We start from the raw sequence: 22,578 nt of genomic DNA, 5'->3' as shown, positions 1-22,578 counted from the left end.
ACTCACACGCCATCACATGCTCAAACACACACTCCTCGCCTGAGTGTTGACTGTGTGGATCAGACGTGACGATGACCTGGTGATGAAAGCCACAGCCAGTGAAGGAGGAGGGTAGATGCCAGATAACATGGCAGCATGAGAGCGTCTTCAGCTTCAGGAGGACTTGGTGAGTCACTCTCAACTCTGTGTCTTTGAGTATACTTAGAAGTTATACATAGATATATTTGACCATCAAGGCCTGATTGGCGCTGTCTCCTCTGAACCGTTGGTGCAGAGACGTGTCTTCTACCAGAACTCTGAGGCGTTCATCTGGGCTCCAGTCTGAGGAGCTGTTAACTGGTGGTTCCTGAGGCTGGGGACTGGGATGAAGTCCTCCTCAGCAGCAGAGGAGACTCTTGGTCTTCCTCTCCTGGGCTGTCCTCATGTGAGCCGGTTTCATTGTGGCGCTTGATGGTTTTTACGACTGCACTCGGGGACGCATTCAAAGTTTTTGCAGTTTCCTGGACTGAGTGACCTTCAGGTCTTAGAGCACTGATGGACGTGGCTCCTCTCTACTGAGCTGATGGTTCCTGCCATGACATGAATTCTAGCAGTGGTCAAACAGAGCTGTCAGCTGGGGAGCAGCCTGACTTCTGCTCAGCTCAACTGATGCTCCCAACCAGGAAGAAGGCAGGAAACTCCACCACTGAACCCTGACAAGGTGAACCTGAGAGGGGAAACCATTTCAGGTGATGACATCATGAAGCTCCCTGAGAGAAGGACGATTCTGTCTTTGCTCCATGATTCCATTGATCTGCTTCAGAGATTTGATGTCTTCAGGATGAAACTAGAATGTAGGAAGTAGCAGAAATAATACCGGCTCTGAGATCTCCCAAGTCAACAAGGTCCAGTTGCTTGGGAACCAAGCCAATCGGATGTCAAATGGGATACTGGAACAAGACACACGTGGATGAGGGCTGAAAATATGGAATTGTCGGAATGCTCCTATACAAGCAATCCCAGGGACGGGATACATGCAGAGAATGTGGGAGCTTTGGATACTCGAAACCTGAAATCTAGGCTAACAAAGAAACAAGTGTTAGCCCAGTGTTCCCACATCCATAACCAGAAACTACTGTCACAACTAGAGATTAATGAGGTACAACAACAATGCTACGGCAAGGAGGAGCCAGGATGTCAGATCAGCGGGGGGAATGTCATCATCACCCCACCAACTGAGACTGGGAACCAAGCCTCAAAAGATACGGACAGTCTCAATACAAGAGTCTTCCTTCCTCCAGCAGGGGTCCTCTCAAGATCAAGACTGTCCTCTTTGAGTTCACTATCCTGGGTAGGTCCCAGACATCAGTAGGTGGTTCCTTTGTGCTGCCAGGCCTTCATGAGGATCAGTTGGTTTCTTCAGTCAGTAGGTGTGGATCATATCAGGGCCCAGTGCTGTCTGGCTCTACTTCCCTGGCACTCTGTCTTGGATGTCTGCCATTGAGATGGTTCCTGGATCTGGTTCTGGGATCTCGCTGTGGTCTACTCTTACAACTAATATGTATATTTATATTCAAATATGTGTGTGTCATTTATAAGTTCAGGCACTTATGCAGCACATGAACGTGGGAGTTGTGACGTGCATGCAAGAGCTTCTAAAACTGTCTCTCAAACACGATTTAATGTTTAACCAAGACATCGGGATGTTGCACATATGTTAGATTGTGGTGATGACGAACCAGGGGCAGCAGCATTGAGATTCACTGCACAATTAAGCTGAAATAGAAAAGACCTGCATCTCACAGCTGTTTCAGACTGGCTGGACTTGACGCCAGCAGCTCACTGCCATTGCTGCCTCTGCAGTCCTGGATTGAGTTTCATTTCTGCAGTTCTGACTGAATGAACGCTAATCAATTATTTACAGAGAAGCTGAAGGTCAGTGGAGACGCCTCAGAGACCCTTCGGCCCCAAAACAGATGGTTCTAAGGCTCAGTGGCAGGTGAGCTCCCTGTTAAGACAGAACCAGCAGGACAACAACCAGCAGGACAACAACCAGCAGGACAAAGGTACAGCCACCTCCTTCCGATTCTTTCAGGAGTTCAAGTTGAATTATACAGACAGCTTTGATGCAGCTCGATAGCCAACAGACTCGTGGGTGTTGAGGAACAACTTTAACATTTGAATCATTTTTCAAACTGCAGACTAACACACAATAGGTTTCTGTTACGTTATGATGATGGAGAGGTGTGTTTGTAGTCTTACAGGAAGTTACAGTTGCAGGCATGAGGTATGTTTGTAGTCCAACAGGAAGTGATCGTGTCAGGGACGAGGTATGTTTGTAGTCTAACAGGAAGTGATAGTGTCAGGGACGAGGTATGTTTGTAGTCTAACAGGAAGTGATCTTGTCAGGGACGAGGTATGTTTGTAGTCCAACAGGAAGTGATCGTGTCAGGGACGAGGTATGTTTGTAGTCCAACAGGACGTGATCGTGTCAGGGACGAGGTATGTTTGTAGTTGAACAGGAAGTGATCTTGTCAGGGACGAGGTATGTTTGTAGTCCAACAGGAAGTGATCGTGTCAGGGACGAGGTATGTTTGTAGTCCAACAGGAAGTGATCGTGTCAGGGACGAGGTATGTTTGTAGTCCAACAGGAAGTGATCGTGTCAGGGACGAGGTATGTTTGTAGTCTAACAGGAAGTGATCTTGTCAGGGACGAGGTATGTTTGTAGTCCAACAGGAAGTGATCGTGTCAGGGACGAGGTATGTTTGTAGTCTAACAGGAAGTGATAGTGTCAGGGACGAGGTATGTTTGTAGTCTAACAGGAAGTGATCTTGTCAGGGACGAGGTATGTTTGTAGTCCAACAGGAAGTGATAGTGTCAGGGACGAGGTATGTTTGTAGTCCAACAGGACGTGATCGTGTCAGGGACGAGGTATGTTTGTAGTCGAACAGGAAGTGATCTTGTCAGGGACGAGGTATGTTTGTAGTCCAACAGGAAGTGATCGTGTCAGGGACGAGGTATGTTTGTAGTCCAACAGGAAGTGATCGTGTCAGGGACGAGGTATGTTTGTAGTCCAACAGGAAGTGATCGTGTCAGGGACGAGGTATGTTTGTAGTCTAACAGGAAGTGATCTTGTCAGGGACGAGGTATGTTTGTAGTCCAACAGGAAGTGATCGTGTCAGGGACGAGGTATGTTTGTAGTCTAACAGGAAGTTACAGTTGCAGGCATGAGGTATGTTTGTAGTCCAACAGGAAGTGATCGTGTCAGGGACGAGGTATGTTTGTAGTCTAACAGGAAGTGATCTTGTCAGGGACGAGGTATGTTTGTAGTCTAACAGGAAGTGATCTTGTCAGGGACGAGGTATGTTTGTAGTCTAACAGGAAGTGATCTTGTCAGGGACGAGGTATGTTTGTAGTCTAACAGGAAGTGATCGTGTCAGGGACGAGGTATGTTTGTAGTCGAACAGGAAGTGATCTTGTCAGGGACGAGGTATGTTTGTAGTCCAACAGGAAGTGATCTTGTCAGGGACGAGGTATGTTTGTAGTCTAACAGGAAGTGATCGTGTCAGGGACGAGGTATGTTTGTAGTCCAACAGGAAGTGATCGTGTCAGGGACGAGGTATGTTTGGAGTCCAACAGGAAGTGATCGTGTCAGGGACGAGGTGTGTTTGTAGTCTAACAGGAAGTGATCATGTCAGGGACGAGGTATGTTTGGAGTCCAACAGGAAGTGATCGTGTCAGGGATGAGGTGTGTTTGTAGTCCAACAGGAAGTGATCGTGTCAGGGATGAGGTGTGTTTGTAGTCCAACAGGAAGTGATCGTGTCAGGGATGAGGTGTGTTTGTAGTCTAACAGGAAGTGATCGTGTCAGGGATGAGGTATGTTTGGAGTCCAACAGGAAGTGATCGTGTCAGGGATGAGGTGTGTTTGTAGTCCAACCCTTGCTCTTGTTTAGTGGCTCCACCTCCGGTCACCAGACCAGCTATATTCTGGAGCCATTTTGTCCCAGCACGTGATCATGTGCACTGGTGTTTTTTGTAGTTCCCTCTTTGATCAACCCTCAGGAGTCAAATACCAGCTTCATTTTGACCTCTGACCCCAATGGTTAGACAGCTGGAACAGATGCTCAGGGAGAAAACTGTTAATGATTGTGGAGCTAATTGAGCGAGTCAGTCTTAATCAGCAAAACGCCGTCTTTACAGCCTGAACGTGCATCTCAAAACCAATGCTGTTGTTTTTTCTTTCCTCACTGTCTCAGACCTGCCCCCTACCCCTCTTGTAATGATGGACTGACTTGAAAAAGCTGTGATGGTGGCAGTTGAATCTGAACTGCTGCAGCTTTGCCAAAAATAACCTCCAACCTTCATGATGGGATCGAGCCACACCTCCAATATTACTCCAGGCATCAGCAGCCCTCACAACATCTCCCTCCCACAATCATCCTGCAGCATCGATGAATCCTACAAGTACGTCTTTCTGCCTGTCTGTTACTCGCTCACGTTCCTCTTCAGCCTCACCCTCAACTCTGTGGTGCTGCTGCGCTCCTGTCGCCTCCATGGCAGCTGCTGCAGCGGTAGTGGTGGCAGGCGACGCTGGAACACTTCTCTGATATACATGGTGAACCTGGCCACCACTGACCTGATGTACGGCCTGTCGCTGCCCTTCCTGGTGGCCAGCTACATGCTGAGGGACCGCTGGGTGTTTGGCGACTTCATGTGCCGCCTCGTTCGCTTCCTTTTCTACTTCAACCTTTACTGCTCCATCTTCTTCCTCACCTGCATCTCCGTGCACAGGTACAGCAACACGCTGCCACCATTTTAGTTAAGTATCTCAGTTCTAAATTCATGGGACACTTATCAGCCACTGTTGGTAAGACACCAAATTCAACAGTTAGGTGATCTTGAGGTGCTGCTGACCACCCACCTGATTTCCGATGTTCATTAAAAAAAAGTTAATTCTGGGGTTTACAAATTATCTGCACAACTACAGTAATCGTCAGTCACTTGCTGCAAAACTGAAATGTGGCTTGTAGAAACATGTTGATTGCAAATATCTTTAGGACTTAATGGAACAGTGATGGAGGGTTTGGCAGGGAGACAGAATGTTAGCTTGTAGTATGCATACCAGCGGGGCTGTTAGCATGACATGAAATAAAAATTTTAGGATATATTTGGATATTTGCAGGTAGGAGGCTCCTCCCAGCAGGATGGTGCGGTTGATGCAGTGCAATTATCATCTGCAGGTACCTGGGAATCTGCCACCCGATGAGGACCATCACTCTGGAGAGCAAACGCGTGGTGAAAGCAACCTGCGCACTGGTCTGGGCTGTTGTATTCATCCTCACCTGCCCCATATTCAGGTTCGCACAGACAGGATACGTCCTGCGAGGAAGCAGTGGGATTCTCGGAGCCAGAGGGGAGGGGGATAGTGGAAACAGGACTGGGTCTCAAGTGGAAGACAGCAAAGGCTACATGAACTGCTGGGATGATGCCATTGATAAGGAGTTTGCGGACTATGTCCCGTACGGCATCATTCTCCACCTGCTGGGATTCTTTGTGCCCTTTGTCATCATTGCCTGGTGCTACTCGCAAGTGGTCAGGACGATATTTCAGACTCTGCGCTCGCCACCAAGTTCCACAGAGGGTTGCGAGGATGGACCAGTGGGAGACAGCACCACAGAGGGTGCTCGAGAGCGGGAGAGAACCTCAGTCTCAATCTCTGGTTCACAGTACTCACATTACATACGTCGCCGGCGCAAATCCATTAAAACCATTGTGACCATCACACTGCTGTTTGCCCTCTGCTTCCTACCCTTCCACGTGACCCGCACACTGTTCCTGCTCCTGCGGCGGGGGCAGCTCGGTGGCTGCAATGCAATGAAGGCTGTCTCCATCTGCTACAAGGTAACGCGGCCACTTGCCTCCTGCAATGCCTGGCTTAACGCTTTACTCTACTTCCTGACTGGGGAGAAGGGCGCTCCCTGCTGCTGCCAACCACAACACACTGCCCAAAGAGACCGCCGCAATGGCTCCCTCTGGTGGCCACTTAAGATTCTGCAGAAAGATGGCGGGGGGGATGATGACCAAGAGGCAGCAGAGAAGGTTGAAACAGATGTGCACATGGATAATGAATCCAAATCTTCAAGGGTCATCTTCTAAAGACACTTTCAACATTCAAATATCAAATTAGGTCCCTGTGTCCACCTCTCTGTCCATCCATGAATCATTCAGTGCTTTACAGGTGTGAGTGAAGCACTGCCAGGTCAATAAATGTGCCAATGGCAGATCATCGTCCTGTCAGCAACATTTCTAAACTGGAAGGAATCTTGGTGATTTTTACTCCAGTGTTTGGTTCTCAGATCCTCTTTTAAAGGAACAATTCACCTGGGAGGTTCCTTGGCAGTCAAGATTCTTGTGTCTACCAGCCTGCTGCCATCCCAACGGTATGGAGAATGGCGTGATTGGACCATGTGTCATGCCACCTGGAAGATGTGTTTTGTTCCATTTTCATAGACTACAACTTAGATTAGCACGAGCATCTGGGCGCTCATCTGTCAGACTTCCTGTCAGGTAGGAGAGGAACTAGAAATGGTTCCTCTCGCCATTGTCTGCCAACTCTGAGAACCATGAAGAATGCAGTGAAAGTCAGCAGACCAATGAGACTATTCAGGTCAGTGCAAATGTTTGTAGAAAATGGTGCTGATCAAATCACAGGTAGCTGACGACAGAATGTTTACATTACTGTAAATAGTGTTGGGCATTTTGGTCACATGACCATCTGACTGCCACTTCCTCCTGTAGCCACCATCTGCAAGCCAACAGAGTTTTAATGGAAAAGCGCTGTAAAGTAGCAGGGCATTGCAAACATTGCGAAGCTCAAAGTTTGGCAGCCCAGTCCAGGACTCGATACTCAAGAGACTAGTATGTGAAAGCTGGTGACCTGATCAGTGACATCACCACTGACAATGTAACCACAAACCAGATGATTCACACTCACTGTTGTTGTAATTAAAGATGTCAATAAAGTTAGAAAATTGATTATTCCTGTGTTCCTTAATTCACCCAACCATTCATTGTATGTATATCCCTCCATCCATCCCTCCATCCATCCCTCCATCTTCTCCCTCCTCTCCTGTTCAGGGTGGTGGGGGTGGAGCCTATCCCAGCAGCCTTCCCCCTGGACAGGTCACCAGTCCATGGCAGGGCCAACACATAGAGACAGACAACCATTGGCTCTCCCAGCCACGCCTACGGTCAATTTAGAGTCTGGATTAACCTGGTCCCTCTTGATGTCTTTGGACTGTGGAGGAAGCTGGAGTACCAGAGAGAACCCAGCAGGAACAGGGAGAACATGGAGACTCACCCAGAAAGACCCCGTGCTGCAGCCGGGGCTCCACCCACAACCTTCTTGATGGGGGCCACAGGGAGGACCACTGCTCCACCGGGCCGCCATGTATGTGTGTGTGTGTGTGTGTGTGTATATATATATATATATAGATAGATATAGATATAGATATAGATAGATATATATACATATATATAGATAGATATAGATAGATATAGATATATATATAGATAGATATAGATAGATATACATATATATAGATAGAGATAGATCTATCTCTGCAATGTATCTGCTTATATACACACTGTATTTATGTACAGTGGCTGGTAAAAGTATTCTTACCCCTTGAACTTAAACATTTTGTCACGTTACAACCACAAACATTAATGTATTGGATTTTTATGTGAATGACCAACACAAAGTGGCACACAATTGTGAAGTACAAAGAAAATTATACATGGTTTTAATTTTTTTTTCAAATGCAATAAATAATTGAAAAGTGGAGTGTGCAGAAGTATTAAGCCCCCTTTTCTCAGAGTGAAACCAATTGCATTCAGAAGTCGCCTGATGGTTGCTGAGTGATTGAATGTTGACCTCGTGACTAAATAGAGTCCACCTGTGTCTCACCTAATCTCAGTACAAATCCAGCTGTTCTGCGACGCCTCAGAGGTTTGTTAAGAGAACATTGGGGAGCAAACAGCGTCATGAAGTCCAAGGAACCCACCAGACAAGTAAGGGATGAAGTTGAGGAGAAGTTTAAAGCAGGTTAGGCTCTCTGAACATCTTACAGAGCATGGTTCAATCCATCATCTGAAAATGGAAAGACTACAGCACAACTGCAAACCTACCAAGACACGGCCGTCCACCTGAACCTACAGGCCCAACAAGGAGAGCACTGATCAGAGATGCAGCCAAGAGGCCCCTGGTGACTCTGGATGAACTCCAGAGACCCACAGCTTAGGTGGGGGAATCTATCCACAGGACACCAACTGGTCCTGCACTGCACAAATCTGACCTTGTAGGAAGAGTGGCGAGAAGAAGGCATTGTTAAAAGAAAACCATAAGAAGTCCTGTTTGCAGTTTGCCAGAAGCCATGTGGGGGACACAGACAACATGTGGAAGAAGCTGCTCAGCTGGTGTCCATCAGTCCACCAGCTCCCACTGAGATTCGCTGCTCAGGCGGTAGTTGAGCCTCCGGTAGTTTTCGGGGTGGATTCGACGCTGGTGCAACACCTCCTCATATAGGCTGCGTACCACTGGAGGCAGCGGTGGGAAGCCGGCGACGTGGGCCAGCGCCTGGCAGTACTCCCACTGGTCCTGCTCCATCATCAGCAGGTGGCGCTGCTCCACACCACGATCTGCTTTCTCCCTCAGCTCTTGCCACACCTCACTCTCCATCTGGGCCTGTGGTGGCAGCCGGACCGAACCGTCGAGCACAGCCAGAGCAAACTGGACCTGTGGGACGAGACCAGAGAACCTCAGTTCCTCCATCATGTTCCATTCACACCAAATGCAAAGCAACTTTTGTCACACTGACAGGTGCAAAAACGACATGTTGAGAACCTTGAGGATAATGAAGTCAGGGCAGGACTCAGCAGCTGTGATGATGTCATCACTCAGACCACATGACATCTCAGTGCAACACTGTGGGATGGTTATAGTTGATAAGAAACCCATGCCAATGAAAGAGGTGTCTAGGTGGAGGTAAGCTCTGCCTCCTCTCCTCTTTTAATGAGAAGAGCAAATACTGGAAAGGATGAGAAGACTTATTTGGTCTGAACAAACACGGAATGTTGGCAGTTCTGCGCCGAGACATCGCTCGCTCACCTGGCAATGGAAGTTGGGGAAGGGGCAGATGAACTTGCAGATGCCGATAAAGAAGAGTGAGGGGAAGGCAGGAGGCATTAGGAAGCGGTACAGCGGTGCCACGAAGTGATCTTGGATCTCCAGACCCAGCTGAGCTGCATCCAGGAACGGGTACTGAAACTTGTAACCGGTGCAGAAGAGCAGGAAGTCGGCGTCTGCCACCGAGCCATCCTAGAACACATCACAATCGATCAGTGATAGCCAGCTTACTCATCTGCAAGACTGCCTGAAAGACATTAAATCCTGGATGTCCTCTAACTTCTTAATGCTCAATTCAGATCAAACTGAGGTCATCGTGTTTGGACCTAAACACCTCAGGGACACACTCTTGAATCGGATCACTACTCTAGATGGCATCACCCTGACCCAGAGGACAACTGCAAGGAACCTTGGGGTCATTTTTGACCAGGACCTTTCCTTCAGCTCCCACATAAAGCATGTGACCAGGACCGCCTTCTTCCACCTGCAGTATCGCTAAGATTAGGAACATCCTTTCCCAGAGTGATGCTGAGAAACTGGTGCATGCATTCATCACTTCTAGGCTGGACCACTGCAACTCTCTCTTGTCAGGATGTCCTAAATACTCCCTAAAGAGTCTCCAGCTGGTCCAGAACGCTGCAGCCAGGGTTTTGACGGGAGTTAAGAAGAGAGAACACATCTCTCCCACTTTAGCTTCTCTCCTTCCTGTAGGATCTAGAATCGACTTCAAAATCCTTCTGCTGACTTATAAGGCTCTCAATGATGAAGCTCCATCCTCTCTGAAAGAGCTCATTAGTCCCTACTGTCCCACCAGAGCACTCCGCTCCCAGAATGCATGTCTGTTAGTGACTCCCAGTATCAATAAAAACAGACTGGGAGGTAGAGCCTTCAGGTACCGGTTCCTCTACTGTGGAACCAGCATCTCTCCATGGGTCAGAGAGGCAGACACTTTAACTACGTTTAAGTCCAGGCTTAAGACCTTCCTCTATGACAGAGCCTTCAGTCAGGACTGGTTCAGGTAGCTCTGAACCATTGATAGCTATGCTGCTACAGGCTTAGACTGCTGGGGGACACATCAGGTTACATGGAGCCCTTCCCTCCTCTCCTCTCCTCTCCTCTCCTCTCCTCTCCTCTCCACTCCCCCTCTCTTCTCCTCTCCTCCCTGCACATTTTTGGAACTGTCACTGCCACTACTTGTTGCACTTTGTAGTTTGGCCTTGGTGTCTCGCAGTCTCTCTCTGTTTCCACAGATCCACCAGAGCCCCTACCGCCGCCCGCATCGCCCCCCCCCTTATTCCCTACTGTTACACCGGCCTGCGCTCCCCTTCCATGACCCAGTCTGCCATCCAGTCCCCCATCAAGCTGGCTTGCTCTCCCTGCCTCCCCTCCCATGAACCAGTCTACCATCCAGTCCCCCATCAAGCTGGCTTGCTCTCCCTGCCTCCCCTCCCATGAACCAGTCTACCATCCAGTCCCCCATCAAGCTGGCTCGCTCTCCCTGCCTCCCCTTCCATGAACCAGTCTACCATCCAGTCCCCCATCAAGCTGGCTTGCTCTCCCTGCCTCCCCTCCCATGAACCAGTCTACCATCCAGTCCCCCATCAAGCTGGCTTGCTCTCCCTGCCTTCCCTCCCATGAACCAGTCTACCATCCAGTCCCCCATCAAGCTGGCTTGCTCTCCCTGCCTCCCCTTCCATGAACCAGTCTACCATCCAGTCCCCCATCAAGCTGGCTTGCTCTCCCTGCCTCCCCTCCCATGAACCAGTCTACCATCCAGTCCCCCATCAAGCTGGCTTGCTCTCCCTGCCTCCCCTTCCAGAAGCTTCCTTCTTCAACTGTTATTAACATTTCCATGTTTCCTCCATTCTGTGTTATAAACTGTTGTCTTGTCTGTACCAACATCTCCTGCACGTCTGTCCCTCCTGGGTGAGGAATCCTCCTCCCCTCCTCACCCTGAGGTTTCTCAGATTTTTCCCTGTTAAAAGGGTTTTCTATGGAGTTTTTCCTCAGTCGATGTGAGGCTCTGAGGGCAGAGGATGTTGTTATGATGCCATGTGAAGCCCTTTGAGACAAACTGTTTGTGAAAACGGGCTCTACAAATAAAATTGCCTTGCCTTGCCTTGATAATAAACCAATATATCACAGGACAGCATTTGATTGAAAGTTCAGCTGAGAACTAGAGGACACGTTGGTGGATCCTAACTGTCAACAATCAGAATCTTCAGTGCACATCAAAGTAACGCATCTGAAGGTCTATTTATTCCCAATAGAAATCGAATTGCTGATCGACTCGTCACTTCCTTGTCCGTGTGACTGCCTTGACGGTGGCCAGCAGCTGGCCAATTGTAAGTGCTGGGAGAATTCAGTGACCTGGAAGCAAATGCTGCCGTCCTCCTGGACTGCCACCACCGGATGCGCCTGTTGGATCCCAGTTGGAAGCGGGAAGGTGAAGCGTGGAAGTGCATGACTCAGTGTCACCTGGAGACAAACTTTCATCAACATCACAGAGTTCCAACACTGGAAAATGGTCATCAATGGCATTACATCAGAACAACCGTGAACCACAGTGAAGATGATTCAGGTGGGTGGGGTACGGATGCAAAACCCTCCCACACCAGCAGAGGAATATATCAACACCACATGGATGGAGCATGATGAGAGATCGTTACCTTGGCGCCGGCTCGGGCCAGTTCCATGGAAATGTCTAATCCGGACGCTCGAGCTCCCAGAACCACCACTGTCTGACCCGAGAACGGCTCAGCAAACCTGTAGTCATGGCTGTGGAGCGCGGTTCCTACACAGGTGAGACAGAAGGAGGAGCATCTAGGAGACAAACCTTCTGCTGAACTCAGAACACATGTGCCAATAAGAACACCCAACATGGCAGGGAGTGGAGCAAAAAACATTTTGGATCGAAGTGTTTGTTTATTTATGAAACTTTACGAAAGTTTGTGTTGTGGTTGGAGCCACAAAGGTCCATGTGGCGTTCACATGGAAAAACGTGTTTGTGTTCTGGAGGAGTGGAGTCACAGACAGGGACAGGAAGAGACTGGTAAACTGGTGAGGAGAGCCAGCTCTGTCCTGGGCTGTTCACTGGACTCCATCCAGGAGGTGGCTGACAGAAGGATGTTGGCCAAGATGACATCCATCATGAACACACACCCCCTCCGCACCACACTGTGGAGACCCTGAGCAGCGCCTTCAGCTCCAGACTGCTGCACCCTCTGTGGAGGAAGGAGCGCCACAGGTCACTCCTACCTGCAGCCATCAGGCTGTACCACTGCTCACTGGGAACTCTCATGTGTCTGTTTTACAGCAATGTGCAATTATTGGTGCAAAAACATTATTTTTTCTACTTCGTGTAAATATTTTTGTAAATTGCCTAATATATATGTAAATATTCATTTATTTTTGTTGTTTCTTATTTCATGAATATTTTCTTCCTATAACTTATATCATCCTTTCTTCTTCCCTACAATTCTACAAGTCTACAATTTCATTTAGCAGACGCTTTTGTCCAAAGCGACGTACAACACAAGCAAGAATTCAGACTTAATTAAGGAAAAGTCCATAGGAAGCGCAATAGTGCTTCAGTTGTGATTTGGTCACAGGTACTGCCATCTAGTGGCAGAAGAAGTGTCACCCCCCCACCTTTTTTTTTTTTTTTAATATAACAGACATACAACATCACCCAACCCAGTTAGTGCTACATAGTCACTGAGTGCTGGGTCTTGGACCCTCTGACTGATTCTGCCCCAAAGAGGAGCAGAGTCAGGTTCAGTGCCTAAGCGACTCTGTCAGTGCTGCTGAAACTATTTAAGTTTCCCTGTGTGGGACTAATAAAGTGTTCTGATTCTGATTCTTACATTAAATTGAGAGAAAGCAAATGGTGTTGTGATGGATGTGACATTTCCTGCAGACATTTGACTTTAAATGCCAGGAAGTTGTTCTCTGGTCTGGCAACGGTGCCGCCAGCGAGCAGGTGAACCGTCGTCGTTCTTGTCGTTCTCTGCTTTATCTGGTTGGTCCGGGTCGTGGGGGCAGCAGCCTCAGCAAGGAACCCCAGATTGTCCTCTCCCCAGCCATGTCAACCAGCTCTTCTGGGGGAATCCCAAGGCATTCCCAGGCCAGCCAAGAGATATAATCCCTCCAGCGCATCCTGGGTTGGCCTCCTCCCGGTTGGGCATGCCTGGAACACCTCCCGGTAATGCTCAACCTCTTCCACCAGCTCCGGCTCCTTCCCTGCCAGAGAGGTAACGTTCCATGTCCCAAAAGCCAGCTTCCATGCCTGGGGATCAGACAGCCAATGCCCCTGCCTGGAACTGCCACCCAAGCCACAATGCACCGGTCCCTTCCGGTTCCTCCAATGGGTGGTGGGTCCATGGGAGGACGAGTTCATGTCTCCTTTTCGTGCCTTTCGTGAACTCAGGCCCGGCCACCAGGCGCTCGCCATCGAGCCTGTACCCCGGGCCTGGCTCCAGGGTGGGGCCCCGCGCCCCTTTGGGCTGGGTACACAAACTCCTTGGTTTTACTTCCATGAGGGGTCTGTTGAACCGTTCTTTGTCTGGCCCTTCACCTAGGACGAGTTTGCCTTGGGTGACCCTACAAGGGGCAAAAATGCCCCAGACAGCATAGCTCCTGGGGTCACTAGGGCACTAAAACTCCTCCACCACGATAAGGTGACGGTTCCAGGAGGAGCCATCATTTATGATAAATAGATATCAGTTATTTATCAGAAGACATACTGGACCTTTGAAGAAGCGAATCCCCGGCACGTCAGGGACCAGGGGGTCCGAGTAGTGCCTGCAGACAAACGCAGACGTTTGGCAATTGCAAGTGGCGACTGCAGGAAACAACTTGGCGGTTGCAGCGGTGGCAACACCTTACCCGGAGCAGACGAAGACGGAATCGAAGGTCTCTGTTTCTTGATGACCCGATGAGTCACATGACCTGACCTCCCACGTGGTCCTCTCCTCCTCAGTAGACTTTTTCATAGCAACAGGCTTCACGTGCTCGACTGCTGTGTTGAACTGATCCACAAGGGCACAAGATGACAATCAGCAATCATTTTGATTGAAAGATGGCTGTTCACATCTCTGACATCACAAAACACCTAGTGACATCATCGCATCTCCTGCAACTTCAAAGCCTTTCAACACTTCACTGCCACACCCCAAAATGCTGGATGCAGTTTTTGGTTCTGAAGTTCTTGCTTGCCCTTGAGAACAAGAACCATCAAAGGAAAATTTAAATCTTTATCACAACTAAACAGAGAACAGTGGTGGCGCTCGATCACTGACGGCACACATGAAGAGAGTCTTCAGTGGATACACAGAAGAAGAAGAGGCCAAGGGTAGTTCTCGTGTGTGGGGCTGTGTGTGTCAGTCAGTGTGTGTATGTGTGTATATATGTATGTGTATGTGTGTATATGTGTGTATATATGTATGTGTATATGTATGTGTATATATGTATATGTATGTGTATATATGTATGTGTATATGTATGTGTATATATGTATGTGTATGTGTGTATATGTATGTGTGTATATATGTATGTGTGTATATGTATGTGTATATATGTATGTGTGTGTATATGTATGTGTGTATATATGTATGTGTATATGTATGTGTGTATATGCATATGTATGTGTGTATATGTATGTGTGTATATATGTATGTGTGTGTATATGTATGTGTGTATATATGTATGTGTATGTGTATGTGTATATATGTATGTGTATGTGTGTATATATGTATGTATGTGTGTATATGTATGTTTGTATATATGTATGTGTATGTGTGTGTATGTGGCTGTGTGTATGTGTGTATATATGTATGTGTGTGTATATGTGGATGTGTGTTTATATGCGTATGTGTTTATATGTGTGTGTGTTTATATGTGTATGTGTGTATATGCGTGTATATGTCTGTATGTGTGTATGTGTATTTACGTGTGTGTGTATATGTGGGTGTTTGTATGTGTGTATACATGTATGAGTGTGTATATGTCTGTATATGTGTTTGAATGTGTATATGTGTGTATATGTGTATATATATGTGTGTGTATATGTGTATACGCGTGTATGTGTGTACGTGTGTATATGTCTATACACATATATGTGTGTATATAAGTGTGTATATATATATATATATATGTGTATATATATATGTGTGTGTGTGTGTGTGTGTACATGTGTGTACATGTGTGTGTGTGTGTACATGTGTGTATATCTGTATGTGTGTGTGTGTGTGTGTGTGTGTGTGTGTGACTGTGGCAGCTGATGCCTGACAAGTGGACCCACCCGGATGTGAGGTCTTATGTTGTGGTGATGGCAGTATCTCTCCAGGTAACACTGCACTTCCTGGTGGGGCAGGAAGCTGTTGAGGTTGGGGTCGAAGGGGAAGTCAGGGAACATCATCACCTCTTTGGGCAGGTTGGTTCTGTAGGGAACCAGGAAGGAACATCTACCGTGACTTCCTGCCATCACATGTCAATTAAATGTCAATCAAAGGCACTGTGATATGTTGAGACGTCAGGAGGTGGAGCCACGGAGTGGAGTGAGTGTGCGTGTATGTAGTTTACCACAAGTAGTAGTAGTAGTACTGGTCGTACTAGCAACAACATCAGCATGCTGAAAGTACTCGCATTAGTTGTAGTACTTTCATGCTGTCATCCTTCTGAAGTTGATGCTTCATTAGCTGGTAGTTATTATTGTTGACAGCTAGTTTACTGTTGTTGTTGTTGTTGTGTGTCTAAACTCTGTCGTCCTCCGTCCCTCTGTGTGTCTCCCTCCTTCCTCTCTCTGTCCCCTGTGCCATACAGATGAACCTGCCTGGACTGGACCTCTCGTCCAGCTGGGACCAAAGACCGGTCCTGATAGTTCCTTGGTTCGTGGGAGATGCTGCGCATGCGTACCTTAGATCCCGGTACATGCTGCTGTGGACGGGTCGTCCATTCGCGAGCGTACCGACCCGTTCCTCGTAGCACCAGGTGCCACCGATGTTGGCGGCGAGCTCGAACAGCACCGGAGGAGTGAAGCTGTCGGGTCGAGACAAGACGTGTCTGGCCACGCAGAGTCCCGCCGCCCCAGCGCCGACTACGGCCACGCGCTGCAGAGCCGTCCTCATCCGGGAAGAGATCCACAGGGGGTCCGGTCAGGTCCGGCGACCACAGCCAGAATGCGAGAGCGTGTGAGGGAACGAATCGTTAGTCACGTGACCGAGAGACCGAAGGTTTCTCAGCTTTGCCAGTAAACAGAGGGAAATCCTCGTGTTTCAGATCAACGCTAATGCGGAAATGTCACGGGTTGTTCGAGACGGCTTTCACACCAGGAGAATTAAAGGTAAAAATCGTCGGAGAATATTTTTGTTAATTGATTAAAGCAGATTTGCGCTCAGGAGTTAGACTTTGCTCGAGTGTCGAGACGTGACGTCACGACGACGACAGAATAACAAGCGTCTTTAAGTTGAAATCAGAATGTTCACTTCAATGACTTAAAACGGCAGGAAACCGCTGCTGTGAAAAACTGGGGTTTGACCTGCTTGATACCTTCCACAGATATTCCACTTCCGGTCCGGTTTTCAAACCCAGAAAACACCGAAATATTCTCCGGTTGTAACGGATTTCCGCGACCAGCCGGCAGGATCCGGATCCACGACCCGCGAGGAAAACTGTCGTAGTTTGCGTCAGCAAAACAATCGTAGATTGTTGATCCGACTGACAGGGTCACTTCTGAAAATGTTTCTGCTGCCACTTACGTCACTCCTGACGCCGCCGCCGCCCCCAGTGCGAGTCCGACTTCACTGTAGAGCGCGAAGTTTGGTTGGAGTTTGGTGACACACAAATAAACCTGACTTGACTAATTGTAGTGGCAGTAGTGGAACATTTATAGAGTAAAGTAGCAGTATTTCTAGTAGCCATATTAATGTGTAGTAGCAGTAATGACTGTAGCAGGAGTAGCATCTAGTAGCAGTATTAACATATAGTAACAGCTACTTCTAGTAGCAATAGTTGGATATAGCAGCAGTACGTCGAGTATCAGGAGTAGCATATCGTAGAAGAACTTCTCATAACAGAAGTGGCATATAGTAGCAGTTGTACTGTGTCGTAGTAGCAGGGTGTAGTAGCAGTACTTTTCGTCTCACAGTCCTTTAAAGACTGTCCTCTGCTGCTATAGGCTCAGACTGCTGGGATCTCCCATGATGCACTGGGCTTCTCTCTCCTCCTCCTGTCCTCAGAGGTGTTACTAACTCCTCTTCTTCTCCCCTCATCCCAGATCCTGGTGCTGCTGGAGGAGGCTCCAGACCTGAAGAGGCTCCAGCTGCCACCCGTAGCTCCACCTGCTCACGTCCCCGTCTGTCCGTCAGTCTCTCCTCCTTTCTCTCTCTTTATCTCTGTCCCTCTCTTTCCTTCTGTCTCTCTGTCTCCCTCCATTCTCTGTCTTTGTCTCTGTCCATCAGTCTCTCCTGCTCTCTTTCCGTTCCCACTGATCCTGGATCTGCTCCACCTTCCTGCTGGTAAAAGAAGGTTCTCATCTCTGCTGAGATGTGCTGGTTCATAGTAGGAGGGAGGTTCTACACCTGCTCTACTAGGAGGGAGGTTCTACACCTGCTCTACTAGGAGGGAGGTTCTACACCTGCTCTACTAGGAGGGAGGTTCTACACCTGCTCTACTAGGAGGGAGGTTCTACACCTGCTCTACTAGGAGGGAGGTTCTACTCCTGCTCTACTAGGAGGGAGGTTCTACTCCTGCTCTACTAGGAGGGAGGTTCTACACCTGCTCTACTAGGAGGGAGGTTCTACTCCTGCTCTACTAGGAGGGAGGTTCTACTCCTGCTCTACTAGGAGGGAGGTTCTAGTCATGCTCTACTAGGAGGGAGGTTCTACTCCTGCTCTACTAGGAGGGAGGTTCTAGACCTGCTCTACTAGGAGGGAGGATCTACTCCTGCTCTACTAGGAGGGAGGTTCTACTCCTGCTCTACTAGGAGGGAGGTTCTAGTCCTGCTCTACTAGGAGGGAGGTTCTAGACCTGCTCCACTAGGAGGGAGGTTCTACACCTGCTCTACTAGGAGGGAGGTTCTAGTCCTGCTCTACTAGGAGGGAGGATCTACTCCTGCTCTACTAGGAGGGAGGTTCTAGTCCTGCTCTACTAGGAGGGAGGTTCTAGACCTGCTCTACTAGGAGGGAGGTTCTAGTCCTGCTCTACTAGGAGGGAGGTTCTACTCCTGCTCTAATAGGAGGGAGGTTCTTGTCCTGCTCTACTAGGAGGGAGGATTTACTCCTGCTCTACTAGGAGGGAGGTTCTAGTCCTGCTGTACTAGGAGGGAGGTTCTACACCTGCTCTACTAGGAGGGAGGTTCTAGACCTGCTCTACTAGGAGGGAGGTTCTACTCCTGCTCTAATAGGAGGGAGGTTCTTGTCCTGCTCTACTAGGAGGGAGGATTTACTCCTGCTCTACTAGGAGGGAGGTTCTAGTCCTGCTGTACTAGGAGGGAGGTTCTACACCTGCTCTACTAGGAGGGAGGTTCTAGACCTGCTCCACTAGGAGGGAGGTTCTACACCTGCTCCACTAGGAGGGAGGTTCTACACCTGCTCTACTAGGAGGGAGGTTCTACACCTGCTCCACTAGGAGGGAGGTTCTACACCTGCTGTAATAGGAGGGAGGTTCTACTCCTGCTCCACTAGGAGGGAGGTTCTACACCTGCTCTACTAGGAGGGAGGTTCTACACCTGCTGTACCAGGAGGGAGGTTCTACACCTGCTGTACCAGGAGGGAGGTTCTACACCTGCTCTCCTAGGAGGGAGGTTCTAGACCTGCTGTACTAGGAGGGAGGTTCTACTCCTGCTCCACTAGGAGGGAGGTTCTACACCTGCTCTACTAGGAGGGAGGTTCTACACCTGCTGTACCAGGAGGGAGGTTCTACACCTGATCCACTAGGAGGGAGGTTCTACACCTGATCCACTAGGATGGAGGTTCTACACCTGATCCACTAGGATGGAGGTTCTACTCCTGCTCTACGAGGAGCGAGGCAGGAGAGAACTTTTGTTTTGATTTGGTGTGAGACAAATAAAACTGACTTGACTAGCAGTCGTAGTACGAGGTTTTTTTATTGACTTTTAACTTTTCAATAATACATGGATCAAAGTTGATGCACCAGTGCAGTAACAGATTAGTCCCTTAATGATAGAGCAACAGCAAAAGAGTGCGACGAATCAGGTCAAAGGTCATTATGAGTCCATTTTATTCCAAACACGGAAACAAACAAAACTGAATGTGTTTTCATGCTGGTTCTATTGATATTTGCCATGGTGCTGCAAGAATTCCAGCACGTTTTTAACATGTCCATCTGCCACCTGCTGTGATGTCATCACTTAGCAGCGGCATTGCCGTGCGGTGGCGGCTGCTGCTGTGGCGGTTGCTGCTCTGCTAGCGCCTGCTGCAGCCGCGTGCGTTTCCTGGAGTAGTGCTGCCAGTGCAGCAGCTGCTGCTCGTCGATGAACTTGGCGCACTGAGCGTTGACCAGCTCCTTCCTGAAGTGCTCGTACTGCAGCAGCTCTAGCATGTGCAGGCAGTGAGGGTACCTGGGTACACCGGGAGAGTAACAGATTACAGCTCTAGCATGTGCAGGCAGTGAGGGTACCTGGGTACACCGGGAGAGTAACAGATTACAGCTCTAGCATGTGCAGGCAGTGAGGGTACCTGGGTACACCGGGAGTGTAACAGATTACAGCTCTAGCATGTGCAGGCAGTGAGGGTACCTGGGTACACCGGGAGTGTAACAGATTACAGCTCTAGCATGTGCAGGCAGTGAGGGTACCTGGGTACACCGGGAGTGTAACAGATTACAGCTCTAGCATGTGCAGGCAGTGAGCACACATGCCAGACAGGAAATCCGCAACATGTGTCACAACTGTGTTTACCCTCCCACAACATGTGGGTGTGTGCTGAGGTTACTATGACAACAGGGAGCCACTGCGTCACCTGCATATACAGTACAACTGTTTTCATGACATATTGCAGCTTTGTGTTGAAAATCCCCTCAGCCTTTACTTTAATGTTGAAGTGGCGATCTCATCTACTGGGTCACATGATTCAACTTTTTTCTTGAAGGAGACTGTGACTGCACAGCATGTGATAACTGAGACCTTGATGGCCTTATGAGGTGGAGGTGAGTCTGAATGGGTGTCACTGTCACCCTGGCCAGGACTTGAACCCGTGACCCTGTCAGGTGAATATCAGCACAGCTTGCTGTCTTACTTGAGGAACTTGGCGTATTCGGGCTCCTTCCAGTACAGCAGGTACTTGAGGTAGTTGATGAAGGTTCTCTCTCGCAGGAAGCCCCTCTGAGCGAGAACTGGAGAGACACACACACAGAGCAACTGTTGCCATCATATCTCCATGGTTGCGTACCAGAAGGGCTTAAGACACCAAGTGTGTGTGTGACAGGGAGCGAGAGCTGACATTAAGTTTGTAGCTGCAGCTCAACAGGAGCAACGCTGTTAAGCAGCTGCATGCTATTGATCATAGCCCCGCTAACAAGTTAGTTAGCTAACAGCATCACTCGTGCTGAGCTGCTATCACTTCTTTTTTTTTAAACTAAGCTGCATGCGTGTTTAAAACCTTAAGGTCCTGCTCCCTCAACCTGTGGCTCTGCTGTAACTGGTTGTGGCTTTTTAAGTCCCACTTAAACAAATCCATTTTTTTGGATGTGCCCATCGTGTTACCGCTGCTCTGTGGTTGCCAGGGCTTATCATGGCCGTTCTAGCCAATGATTTGGTCTCCACCAGAAGCGAGTCACATCCGTTCTAGCAGCTCAGCACTTTGCTACATTGCAAACTGGCAGAGAACTATTTTGTCCCTTGTAATCTTTGGCTGCTCCTGATTGGACACCACCATCAAGAAAACAGTAGAAAACCTCCCTCAACTTCTTATATTCTCAGTGACTGTTGGACTTAAACTGTTAGTAACCCTGCCAGTAATGACAATTAACTACTGTGGCTGCCCTTCTTGCTTTTAATTCCTCAAGAACATAGGGTTAGTTTTCTTTTCCTCACTCCATGCTCAAGATGCCACTGGCATCAGGTGACCTGATGATGCATTCAGGTGTCTGTCAAAGGAAAACACTCACAGTTCAGGTAGTTTGGGTTGGCAAGGCACTGGACGAACTCCAACTCTGACTGAAAACGATTCCTGGCCTGCTCCTCTACACACACACACACACACACACACACACACACACACACACAATTAAAGTTTCATTATTACACTAGATGTTTGACATTTTATTCACTGTCACAGCAGATCCAAGATCCCTGATACTCCGTGACTCTGTACAGCAGGGGTGGACAACCATGTGCCATGGAGGGCCGTGTGTGCAGGTTCTCCTTCCAACCCAACACTTTAACAGGTGAGTCCACTGATGAACACACCTTCAGCCACAGAAGAGTGTTAATCAGTGGACTCACCTGTTAAAGTGTTGGGTTGGAAGGAGAACCTGCACACACGGCCCTCCATGGCACATGGTTGCCCACCCCTGCTGTACAGGTACACCTTAGGCAATACTCACAGTACTCCTACCAATAATAGCCCTCGCCAAGTGAGAGCACAGCAACAAGGCTCCTTCAGATTTGATACTGATAACAAACCGGAAACAGTTTTACTGATCGACATCCTCCGCTTCTGTTCAGGTTATGGAAGACCTCTCAGGTGCGCTCGTTAAACGTCATAACGTTCACTCTACATCAGCTACTTTATTCGGCCATGACCTTTGTCTAGTTATTAATCTTTATTTGTAAATGTCTCAACGTATTAAGTGGCTATTGTTAGCTTTAGCCTGATAGCATTAGCAACCAAAAACGACCACAAACCTGTTTCCATGACGTCAGATGCTGACGGCACGACCGCAAGCAGTCGCTTTCTGGGGGGAAAATGAGGCTTTCAACGCAGATACAAACATAAAGTCGACGATGTTTGTTAACTCGATCACCGCCATGCAAGCAGAGTGAGCTTCGCCTCTCCTCCTTCTTCTGCTGGTATTTACGGCGGTTGACAACCAAGGTGATGCATTACCGCCATCTTCAGGTCCTCACCAAATTTCCATTCTTGACGGCAGTTTAGGGCAGTTTACGGCACCTGCCGTTTAGTATCCGGCCGCCAGGAGGATACTCAGCTAGCGCTCTCACGGGAGAAAATGTTGAAGTTCTGTTATTGGTACATTTGTCGAATCGTAAGCAACATTTGCTGAACAGTGAAACAGAAGGCAGAGCAGATGGCCTCCAAAAAGTCCTTGAAAGTTGATGCCAGAATGGTGAGTCTTCGGCTGAAGCACTGCCTTCTTCTGCTGTGCCAACATTTGTAAGTGTTAATGAGAAATCAGTGAATGGGAGATCATCATCATCATCATCATCATCAG

The 22,578-nt window shown here is 48.5% G+C and overlaps 4 protein-coding genes across 9 annotated transcripts in view; 2 read left to right on the top strand and 2 right to left on the bottom strand.

Annotated features, from left to right (window-relative positions):
- The first annotated feature begins 1,394 nt into the window (after positions 1 to 1,394).
- Positions 1,395 to 6,891, top strand: LOC147248059 (P2Y purinoceptor 3). The gene is made up of 3 exons (XM_086226688.1): positions 1,395 to 2,045; positions 4,238 to 4,772; positions 5,222 to 6,891. The coding sequence occupies exons 2-3, from the start codon at positions 4,345 to 4,347 to the stop codon at positions 6,135 to 6,137; spliced, it is 1,344 nt and encodes a 447-aa protein (XP_086082814.1). The 5' UTR covers positions 1,395 to 2,045; positions 4,238 to 4,344; the 3' UTR covers positions 6,138 to 6,891.
- An 859-nt stretch (positions 6,892 to 7,750) lies between these two features.
- LOC147248058 (uncharacterized) lies at positions 7,751 to 17,130 on the bottom strand. The gene is made up of 10 exons (XM_086179051.1): positions 17,114 to 17,130; positions 16,926 to 16,965; positions 16,084 to 16,277; positions 15,470 to 15,608; positions 14,056 to 14,198; positions 13,919 to 13,971; positions 11,838 to 11,962; positions 11,539 to 11,646; positions 9,151 to 9,360; positions 7,751 to 8,778 (listed from the first exon to the last, which is right to left on the bottom strand). Exons 1-10 carry the CDS (start codon positions 17,128 to 17,130, stop codon positions 8,467 to 8,469), a joined length of 1,341 nt encoding a protein of 446 aa, XP_086035177.1. The 3' UTR covers positions 7,751 to 8,466.
- A 2,124-nt stretch (positions 17,131 to 19,254) lies between these two features.
- On the bottom strand, positions 19,255 to 22,291 carry med31 (mediator complex subunit 31). Its single transcript, XM_086179163.1, has 4 exons — positions 22,034 to 22,291; positions 21,295 to 21,369; positions 20,424 to 20,520; positions 19,255 to 19,747 (listed from the first exon to the last, which is right to left on the bottom strand). The coding sequence occupies exons 1-4, from the start codon at positions 22,041 to 22,043 to the stop codon at positions 19,534 to 19,536; spliced, it is 396 nt and encodes a 131-aa protein (XP_086035289.1). The 5' UTR covers positions 22,044 to 22,291; the 3' UTR covers positions 19,255 to 19,533.
- LOC147248055 (uncharacterized) overlaps positions 21,800 to 22,578 on the top strand; it is a 54,595-nt gene continuing 53,816 nt past the window's right edge. For 5 of the 6 annotated variants that reach the window (XM_086179161.1, XM_086179162.1, XM_086179160.1 and 2 more), the window contains exon 1: positions 21,892 to 22,473. The gene's annotated coding sequence lies outside the window, so the exon portion shown is untranslated. The other variant, XM_086179159.1, reaches the window with a different exon arrangement.

The sequence above is a fragment of the Aulostomus chinensis genome, chromosome 15, assembly GCF_037954235.1.
Source record: "Aulostomus chinensis isolate RoL2024-O1b breed Wild chromosome 15, RoL_Achi_v1.0, whole genome shotgun sequence".
Lineage (NCBI taxonomy): Eukaryota > Metazoa > Chordata > Actinopteri > Syngnathiformes > Aulostomidae > Aulostomus > Aulostomus chinensis.
Note: the sequence above shows the minus strand (reverse complement) of the source record. Positions and strands in the feature narration are given on the sequence as shown.

What these genes read in the sequence shown, in the direction of transcription:
- LOC147248059 (XM_086226688.1), top strand. Translation starts at nt 4,345, where the DNA reads ATGATGGGATCGAGCCACACCTCCAATATTACTCCAGGCATCAGCAGC. An exon ending in ACCTGCATCTCCGTGCACAG is followed by an intron (nt 4,773 to 5,221) that starts GTACAGCAACAC and finishes TATCATCTGCAG; the next exon opens with GTACCTGGGAATCTGCCACC.
- LOC147248058 (XM_086179051.1), bottom strand. An exon ending in TGGCCCGAGCCGGCGCCAAG is followed by an intron (nt 11,647 to 11,837) that starts GTAACGATCTCT and finishes GTTTGTCTCCAG; the next exon opens with GTGACACTGAGTCATGCACT. An exon ending in ACGGCAGCATTTGCTTCCAG is followed by an intron (nt 9,361 to 11,538) that starts GTCACTGAATTC and finishes GATGTGTTCTAG; the next exon opens with GATGGCTCGGTGGCAGACGC.
- med31 (XM_086179163.1), bottom strand. An exon ending in CAACCCAAACTACCTGAACT is followed by an intron (nt 20,521 to 21,294) that starts GTGAGTGTTTTC and finishes GTGTCTCTCCAG; the next exon opens with TTCTCGCTCAGAGGGGCTTC. An exon ending in GAATACGCCAAGTTCCTCAA is followed by an intron (nt 19,748 to 20,423) that starts GTAAGACAGCAA and finishes CGGTGTACCCAG; the next exon opens with GTACCCTCACTGCCTGCACA.